Genomic DNA, 10,855 nt, shown 5'->3' with positions numbered 1-10,855 from the left:
AAAAAATTGAATCGTCGTACATCAATATTATAATCCTATTGCAATTTTTAGGTATTTGTACATAATAAATAGACACTGTATAGCGATAAAGCACTTTTATTTTTAAATAATCGATCCTAACACAATTATATATATATTATATAATTGTGAATATACAATTATAAAAAGACAAACAGGTTTTTGACATTATTTTTGAAGTACCTTTTAAATTAAATTATGATATTATAATGGCTAATGGCATTACAGTCATCATATTTCGAGATATTTTTTTTTGAGTTGCCGGATGTATATAGTGTACCGAACAGTTAATTAAAATAACTAATAACAGAGATGATAGTTTCATGTAATATTATATACAAATAAAACGGGATGTTATGTGTAGGTGCTGCTAAGTATATTTTTAAACACGGTGAACGGTGTTTGTAATAATTTTTCCTATAGTTTAGAAGCCAACTGGAGAAATAAAGTTGCAATGTAAGAAGGGTTGGGCTTCATGGAGGTTTAATTATAGATCTCTATTTCTCACCAAATAGTATATAATATATAGTTATTTTAAAACCGTTCTACACCGTCTACAGTTCGTTTACTCGTGTCTTTGAGAGCATAATATCAAAAACCAAATGACACAAACGCTGTAGTGAAGTAGATACCTACGCCGATACGCTTAATACAATTAATCAATAATATTGTTGTATCTAGCCCGACCTGCCTACTATTGTTTTTACATAATAAATAGATTCGACAAAAGGGGATGCTAAAATGGTGATATTCAACGCAGAATACATTCCAGAATATAAATGGATAATGCTCGAGGTAAAGTACTAAATTCATAATATTAATTATTTATTTACAAATATTTTTTTATTTTTGTGTTTATAACGTAGTTCGAATTGTAAAAAAATATCATCTTTTTAAAGTAAAATCATTAAATAAATAGGTACCTACCTATAATTTATTTTAAAAAATTTTCATTTTGCTACCTTTTTAAATTATAATTATACATTTTTCTTGCAAGAATAAATTATAGAAAAAGTTTAATGCAATTCCAAAAATAATTTTCATAAGCGTCTGCGATTTTTACTTAAATTTTGGCGAAATTGGATTTTTCATAATCAAACGATTTTATGTGTATATTCCATCACTATTATAGATCTATACTCAGGGGTCGGGAACCTTTTCGTAGGAAAGAGCCATTTTTTCAAAAATTACAAAACTATGATATCCAGGGAGCCGCACAGGTTTGAACAACCTTTTTTTTAATTGTGGTGTATAAATTATTACTTTATTAGTACATATATTAGAATAAAGATAGTATTATTATTTCATTGAGAAAATAGTAGGCAATAAAAACATAATAATACGTCTTAAATTTAGAAAATATAGAAAAACTTTATTTATCACTATAATAACGCAGGAATAATATAATTTATATTTTACGGATCTCGATTGATAATTATCCAAAGAGCCGCAGGTTGCATGTTAAAGAGTCCACATGCGGCTCCGGAGCCGCAAGTTCCCGACCTCTAATCTATATTCTATAGACAGGTAATGCATATCTATTATTAATATACCTATTTCGTCAAATAGTGTAATCCTCAAATCGGTCTTAAATAAAGATTAAAAATTTTGATTATATTATTACTTATTAATAATTTCCAACAATTCTTAATAATAATGATTCATGAAAGTATCGCGTAATAAATAATGCTTATTTAAAATAAATAACAACTTATTAAAATCAATTATGTTAATCGGTTAGTGTAACAAGTAAATATGTAGATAGGTATCCTATTTTAATTGTATATCTTGTAAAACTATGTTTCTGCTGATTACGACATATGGCCTTTTAACCATCAATATTCAATAGATATATTTATTAAAAATAAGTATGAATTAGGTATAGAAGATATTATTGAATAAGAGATGGTTGAGTGAATAGTTCAAAAAATATGTTGCTAGAAGTATTCGAACATTTTAAACTATAACTACTTAATTTGTTATCTCATATTTAAAATTTAAATTTGTATGGTCAATGTGAGTATAGGTATATTTATAAAAATGTATACCAACTTTTAGTAAATATTCATAATTCTTATTAGTACTTAGTATTTTTATTATTTCATTGTAAATTATTACTTAAATTATTATTATTTATAAATTTAGTGCACGGATGTTGTAGTACTAAAAAACTAGTAAAATTGATAGCAGTAAAATTATAAAAAATATTGCACTAAAATATACCAAAAATTACATTTATCACTATTTATCATTAATGCATTAGCTTATTGTATATTTTATATATCACTGACTAATTAGTAAAAAATTATAAATAATATATATATATATATTAGGTACTTAAAAAATATTGTTGCATTAAACCGTAAATTATTTTTGTATTAAATACTTAAATATATAATATTATCTGTACGCATTGCAAATACGAAAATCGCAGTATAACGAAACCGATACCATTCAAAAATTAATCAAACTATCGTTTCAACTATACATATACAAATATACAATAAAATCAATAGACAATAGTCAATAAGTCTTTTAAACTGAAATTTATATCAATACATATTACATTATGTACTTCAGGATTAAAGCAATTTGACAATTTTATTTCATGACATTTGTATAAAACCGTTTAAAATTGTTAACATTTTTTAAAAATGAAAAATTCTACAAAACCTAACCAAAAATTGAAAAAAATTGCACTTAAAACTTTTAGATTTTAGTTCGTACTTGCATGACACGCATTTTAAACTTACTTAGCAATTAATTGAAAAAGTAGGAAAAAAAGTTGCAAATGCAACAACAACCGTGCCCTATTTATAATAAACCAATCACTTCTTACGTATTTATTGCTCATTAATTATAATTTATTATTTATTATTTCAATTTTAATAAAAAACAAACTTTTCTGTTATTTCATCCCAATAGTTATCTAAATATATAATTTATCGGAAATCAAATAAAAATATGAATTAGATAGAATTTACATCAATTGAATAAATAATCCTCATTCTTTGACATTTGTATGATTAATTTTAAATGTGCTTAAAAATATATCTACTTGTTAATACCATAGATTAAATATATTTAATTAATTATTAAGTTTATTTAATCTATGTTAATACCTTTTATTATATGTAATTTGTATTACAGTCAAATTCCAATAGTAACAGCACTACCAATAAAGAAATAAGAGCTTTGAAATATAAAACCCAAAATAACGTAAGACTCTTAATGTTTCATAATAAATATTAAATTACAAAATAAAATTTTTAAATAATTTTTCCAGATTCCAAAACAGGATCATCATAATATTGAAACCGATTTTCAATCAATATTTTATTTAATCAATTTAGTAGAAAAAATGGTAAGGTTATTTAAATTATAAGTATCTATATAATGATTTCCTTAATATTATATTAATCATCTCATCTTAATTGCAGATAAGATACAATAACAAATATTATGAGAGAATTGAAAAAAGAAGAAAACAACAAATTATTGAATTACAAGGGTTAACTATGTTTTTGCAAGATATTTGTAATGATCTAAAAGATCTTTAGAATTTGAATTTATAGTTATACAATATGAAATAAATTCCATAAAGGCTTTTTATGTTACGTTAAAAAATTCTTTAAATATGTAAGTAATTATTATGTACATTATTTTCGAATTATTATGTTTTCAAAATTAACAATTTATGTATTGACATTTTTGTAAATATAAATCACTGATTTACCATGTTCTATTTATTTTTCTAACTTTAGTTTCTTTTTAAATCTAAAAATATTATAATAGTATTAATGTATACATTCAATTGCCTTTTTTATGTTAATAATAATTATTAGCAATTATTATATATTAATAATTAATACTAAATAATATCTTTTACAATATTTTATTTTTAAACTATATAAAATAATTCAATGAAACTATTTTTTTGTAATATTTACCTACTTATACAATTAAATATAAACATGCATATCAATGTAAAATATCCAAAAATAATTTTTGAATTTATATTTTATCTAAGAGTTTAAACAAAATAAACCCTTCATAATACATATTTGCATGAAATAAGCGTTTAAAAATGTAATAAACTGTAAGTTGTAACTGACACAAAAGTAATTTATATACCTAGGTATTTTTTTTTAAGGTTGGTCATTGGCAGTCACACATTACAGTAACAATATACTAAATTAATACACGTTCCATATACATGTATGTAATGGATGAATAAATAATTTAAATTTAATACATTAAAAATTAAAGCTATATGCATTTATTTTAAATATGTTTTATAAAGAAAATTTGTAAAATACAATAATATTAAAATATAATAGTCAATCTTCTACATAATTAAGACTACTTTACATCATTTGTAGGTTACATAAACATTATAGAAATAAATTTTTCAAGTATGAAATGCAATATGACACAGGTTAGTATAAGTATATAAAAAAAACTGTATACAATATCAAAATTTAATTTAATTATCCAAAAATATATTATTTAAAGTTGAGGTGATTTTTATTATTATCAATTATTTGCAGATTGATATACGATAAATAAAAAATATTCAAATATATGTTAATCATGAAAAAACATTTTATAACTGCAATTTAATAATATTATAGAAAAATAAAACATATATTTCAATTATTACAAAATAAACACATTGACAATAATTATTGATGACTAGCAAAATGAGTTAAAGTGACATAAAATACATTTCTCCATTTATATTGTGTATAATGCTCTGATATGGTTTTGTCACACACCATTCATACCACACTTTGTACTTGCTACTGGACCGCCAAAAATTGATTTGAAGTTCTTCTCCTTTATTAAGAAATATTGGTTTTACTAGAGGAAAGTAAGCAGGAAACCAACTAAACATGCCTTCACTAAATGATTCTGGAACAATACTAAGACATATGTCCTTATAAAGTACAGTTTCAAAATAACCAGCAAATCCATGCAATACACAATCTTGAGAAATATTAAACTTCAAAAACCCACTTCTGTCATTGCTCTCTTCTACATTTTTTTTGGGGTGAATAAATGTAAAAAGAGCTTTTGGTGGAGCTATAGAATAAACATTGTTTAATTGTACTACATAGGGTTTTTGAAAGTTACAATTATCTTTATTATTTCTAATGGACGATATTTCTGCATGCAATTTACGTGATTGTATTGGGCCAAGATAAGAAGTATAACTTGAAGGTATACTGATACCATCTATTTTTAAATAACTTTGAGCCCCATCTAAACATTCTGGAGATAATTCATTATCTCCAAAAGATCCCAATAGTTCTGACACTAGAATGTCACATTTTTCTGACGGATTCCATGACCGCATATCCACATTAATAATAGTAACACGATTTTCCCATTTTTCTTTATTTTTTAAGTACAGTGATGGTAACGCATTTTCATTTTTTTCAATGGCACTTATTTTAACTTTAATATTTGATTCCTTCGCTGCTTCGAATGTAGCATCTACTAATGGCCCACGACCCGCGCCAACAACATAAACAACAATTACTTCATCTTCATACTTATCAATTAAAGCTTTTGATATTGCTCTTTGATACTCATAATACTTGATAGGATCTTGCTCAAATGTTTCATAAACATACGACTGTAAATTATGTTTCAATGGTTGTAATGGTGTCTGAAGATAATCTTCAAAGCCGCTAATAAAATCAGAACTATAAGGGGTTAATGATGTGGTATTTTGGTATAGATGACCTAAATAATTGAATTGTTGTTTAATACCTAACTGTCCAGATATTACAATTTGACAACCTATATTGAACATTTTTTTGATAAATACTTGATGAGGCTTAGGTAATACTGGGTAACCTTTTTTATTTGTCAAAAATGTTTTCGATTGTATTATTAAAGCAGCAACTGGTTCTCCTAACCAACGGTCAAGTTCTTCGTCGTTAGGTAACTCAGTCCCAATTTCCAATGCTAATTTTATTCTATTTACATTTCTTATAGATGATATGAATTTAGTCCATTTTTTCCATGGATCTGTTTTTAAGTTGACTATTGGTACTAATGCCCAAAACTGTATTAATACAGCAGAATTTAAATAAATATCAATTTGATTGTCTAGCAATCTAACTAAATTTACAACATCTCCGTGTAGTGGTAACTCAAACATTATGGAATATACGTTTAAAAATGTTGCCCATGAAATATCTTGAGTAAAAGATTTTTGATTTTCTAGTCTAGTACTTTCAATTTCCGAATCAACATTAGGTTGAGAAATTTTTGCGACAACACAATGACACCATTTTTGACAAAACTCGGGATTCATAACAGTATTTGATGGATCCAATACTTTAGAATTAGATTTTAACCTAAGACTTGACAACGGTAAACAAGCAAAAGTAAGTTCCAAGTCTCTAACAGAATCCATACATGACTTAATATCTGTGTCTGTTAGAAAATTGAAACCAAAACGAACATCCTTAATTGACATAGTGTATTAGTTGATTGCAATTTCTGTATTGAACGTTTCAAGACCTGCAAAATAATTATTAGATTATATTACATTATATATAAAGTACATAGAATATTTGGTAAAATACTTCTTTAATTCAAACAAATTATTATCAGTTATTGAGATTAGAATAAAAAAACAATTATATGCTGATAATAGGTAATACTTTTGATTGAATACATTGATTTTTGGGAAATAAAAATTTTATTAGTATATTATAGGTCTATGTTATAATAAGAAAAAATAATTAAGTATGACATCCTTGGTTTATACTCTAATAAATTGCAATATTAAACCAAATTAAGAATTTGTAATAATTATATATATTCAATATCGAAGATAAATATATGTGAATATTAAGCTAGAAAATTAGTGTATAAAATCCAATGGAACAGACTATTTTGGTAGATAAAGTATTGAACTTAATTATTGTACTAACCCATTCCAACAGGTATAGGGGCTAGTAAATGGTTTAAAATAGCGGTTGCGAACGTTTTGGAACTCACAGACCACTAAGTCCATAACTCTAAATTTTACAGACCACTTTTATATTATATTATAAAAACTATACAACTATATATAAAAAAAAAACTGTACATATTAAGTTTATAGTTAATAAGTTTTATACTATAAAACTATTATTTATTTATAAATGTACATATGTGTACATAAATTAATAAAACAATTTTTAAAGTTTAATTATTACAAAATTTTAAGCTTAATAAATATGAGTAAAGTATTAAACATTATCAATTTTAACGTAATGTTTATTTTGAATAATATAACAATAATTGACGTTTACCTATTATGAACCTACATGGTATTATACAGTATAATTTTGTTTGTATTTAATGTACAACACATGCCTGTTATTAAGTTGATATAAAATAAGATTGCAAATAATGTTCAAATTTCTCTGCCGACAAACAACATATACCTTCGGATCACTACAATTTTCCAGCAGACCAATAATTGGCGATTGCTGGTTTAAATACAGTGGGAAAGTACTTACTCTATCTGTCACTGGTTATTGATTATCTAAACAATATAATTTTTAATATGATAACAATAAAGCCTGATCAATAAATTTCACTAATTAATGTTAGAATTTACTGATCATATTTAGTAAAAGGCTAAAGCTTAAAAGGTTGATTTTATTCATAAAAGCTTTAATTATAAATAGGGCTGGGATTTTAATGCCCTAAAAAACCCCAAAAAATGTACTAAAAAAAATGCTTTTATGACCTAAAAACTCTAAATAATGCCCTAAAAAAAAATGACAAAACTCGTACTGAACGTCGTACGATAATATCATCGGACGTTGATTTTACCGATTTAAGATTATTTAACAGGAAATGCGGGTAGAGGTTACTCAAACCTTGTCCGATAATATAATACGAATTACGAGTACCTACTTATAATCTGTTATATTTATTTAAAAACCATGTTGGTGTAAAAATCTTAAAATCTTAAAATAAAATTTCAAATTCATACACATGGTTTCCAAAAACTCAAAAAATGCTCCAAAAACTCTAAAATGCCCTAAAAAATTAAGAAAATGACCTAAAAATTAAAAAAAGCCAAAAATTACCAAAAAATGCAAAATAAACTTTCTTATTCTCATTCAAATGTACATAAAACAAATTTGGGACAAGACGAGCATTGCACAGTAAGCTTTGAAAAACAATGCAAAGTGCATCAAAATCCCAGCCCTAATTATAAATGTTATATATAACCTAAAATGTACAAATTATGTCAGTTAAGTTGATTGAACCATAACTGAAAAATAATATGAGTTTTTACCAATATTTTATAATTAAAAACCAAGTTTTGGTAGAGATGTAAGTACCAAATTCATATTTAAACATGTGTATACATGTGTATCAGACACCACTGATTAGACTCAGAAATCACACATAATATAATATACAACAATATAACAATAAAAGAACACAACATCAGATAGGAATGTAACAATTATAAAGAATCTTAACTTTCTTGAGCAAGAAAAAAATCAATTAGTTTTAAATTTCAGTAATTTGTTTTAATAAAATGTATTTATTTATTTTATTTTTATATAATTAAAATGTTCAAACAAAAAAAAAATACATAATTTAACTTAATATATAAATAAGTTTTTAATTTTAAGTAAAAATCATATTAGTTTACTTACATAGATCAATCAGCTTTAACTATCATGAATTATACAACCTAGGTTGTACACAACTATTTTAGTAAAAACCTGAATAAAACTTTCCGATTTGTACTGAGAACGATTAATTAATTTTATGATTAACTAGTAAAACTAACTTTACCTTGTTATCTAGCATATATTAATCCTCATTCTCACACGTCAAACAGGGATTCATGGGACAATAGACCCCCACTCCACGGTAGACTTTGATTAAATTTCTAGCCGTGTCTGTTTTTGTGCCTTGTCCCTTTCCCCCTTCCATAAATAGATTCTGATTATACGCATGTCACACGGGACACATGTAAGGAATGACTAAATCAAGAGTATATTCAGACATTATTTTTCAGTCTAAAGTAGGTATTTCATATTGTACTTGGCACTCAATTATTCTGTAAAAAATGTATCATTTAAATACATATGAATGTTTATATTCAACAAGTGTTATAAATTATAACTTGTAACATTTAATGTTCCCAATCATTTTATTTTACGATTGTTCGATTGACAAGTCGAATACTCAAACAAACAATATCATTAAATTAAATATTAGTCCGATATTAATATAATCCACAAGTGCATGTTTAGAGTGTACTGATCGGTGATCATTATTTTCTACACCTTCAGAGCAACAAAATTACAAACATAAAAAGAAAGTAGCAACAACAACTTAGTTGAAAACGGGACGCGACAACGACACTTGTAAAGGGGTTGTGTTTATGAAATTATTAATCTATAATATGCCTACCTATGCCTACTACATTAGTATCCATTAAAAAACCATAAGAGCGAACCGAATTCGAATAATTATTATAAATTGCGTTATTACCGTACGGCGTTATCGAATCCTCCGGCGAACCGTTTGTTCAACTTTCTTCGATTCCAATAGGAATGGATCCTGCGAAAGTCTAAGTACTATACGTTATCCACTTGTAAATAAAATTCACCAGCTTTTATTCAAATTTCAAAACCTCGTTTAGAATGATAAAAAAGAGAAATGTAAATGTTAATCACGCGCTATGATAACAGTAACAAGTACGTGCAACCGGAGAATAGATAAAATGGCGCAACCACGGCAACCTAGACCGGCCCGAGAACGGACGCGGGTCACGGAGAACAAAATATAAATCCGTCAACAACAGTGTACTATCTACATTCTACAGTAAAGCGAACCACGACAAAAAGCCATTCGACAAAACCCCACCCGACAAAAAGCCACGCCGGTTATTTGTCGTATGGGCGGTTTTATGTCGTTTTCTAAATCTAAATGCGTCAAAAAGTCATTCGACATAATGCCATCATGGTGTATATTGTATAGTGTATACCGACATAGTGCATTAATTAGGATAAACGGAATATATAAATATAACTAATAATACAACATTTAATTATTAATTTGATGGTTTTTTGTCGTTGTAAAATCTTTTTTAATGTTGTGCAATATTGGCAAGACTGGATGGTGGTCTTGTGTCGGGTGGCTTTTTGTCGATGTCGAATGGCTTTGTTAGGACAGAACGTGTAACCCGGAGTACAACTACAACAACGACCACTAACAACCGCAGATAACTACATGATTTATACATCCGTGATAACGAACAAATCCAATATCCATTATTCTAAGGTAACTGCAGTCGGTCCACAATTTAGTTCTACACCACGATTATAAAGATAAAAGATCTTGTCCAACGACAACCCAACCGGCGGCTTCCACAGAATAGATATTCTGATTTCTGAATATTTATTTATGATTAAATAATATTTACACGTTCCGTGATGGCAACCGATAACTACGTCTTGGCCTTGGACATGTTTTTTTTTTTTTATTTCTCGGCCTGTGGTCGCCCCGATGATTATAGTGATTACACGAAATGTCGGTCATTGAAAACGTCCGACATAAAGAATTAGAGAGTTTATAAATCGGCGTTCACGCTTGTCGAGTAGGAAGGTATACGCTGTATAGATGAATAATATAATGATAATCAGCATAGTTATTTTGTTTACGTGCGGTGCGTGATTAGACTTCGTGTGAACGTCGCCGATGCCTAACATCATTATAATTATATTATTTATTATAATCTTGACAGGTTCTGCTGACTACTGACTAATGATTAATGATTGATTAGGTATGGTGA

The 10,855-nt window shown here is 26.6% G+C and overlaps 2 protein-coding genes across 2 annotated transcripts; one reads left to right on the top strand and one right to left on the bottom strand.

The window, feature by feature from the left end:
- The first annotated feature begins 211 nt into the window (after positions 1-211).
- Positions 212-3,831, top strand: LOC132926294 (uncharacterized). The gene is made up of 4 exons (XM_060990641.1): positions 212-813; positions 3,169-3,237; positions 3,305-3,382; positions 3,459-3,831. The coding sequence occupies exons 1-4, from the start codon at positions 760-762 to the stop codon at positions 3,576-3,578; spliced, it is 321 nt and encodes a 106-aa protein (XP_060846624.1). The 5' UTR covers positions 212-759; the 3' UTR covers positions 3,579-3,831.
- A 450-nt stretch (positions 3,832-4,281) lies between these two features.
- LOC132924313 (protein arginine N-methyltransferase 5-like) lies at positions 4,282-9,872 on the bottom strand. The gene is made up of 2 exons (XM_060988543.1): positions 9,553-9,872; positions 4,282-6,555 (listed from the first exon to the last, which is right to left on the bottom strand). The coding sequence occupies exon 2, from the start codon at positions 6,509-6,511 to the stop codon at positions 4,727-4,729; it is 1,785 nt and encodes a 594-aa protein (XP_060844526.1). The 5' UTR covers positions 6,512-6,555; positions 9,553-9,872; the 3' UTR covers positions 4,282-4,726.
- Between the last annotated feature and the right edge of the window lie 983 nt (positions 9,873-10,855).

This window comes from Rhopalosiphum padi, chromosome 3, assembly GCF_020882245.1.
Source record: "Rhopalosiphum padi isolate XX-2018 chromosome 3, ASM2088224v1, whole genome shotgun sequence".
Taxonomy (NCBI): Eukaryota; Metazoa; Arthropoda; class Insecta; order Hemiptera; family Aphididae; genus Rhopalosiphum; species Rhopalosiphum padi.
This window is presented reverse-complemented; position numbering and strand designations above follow the sequence as displayed.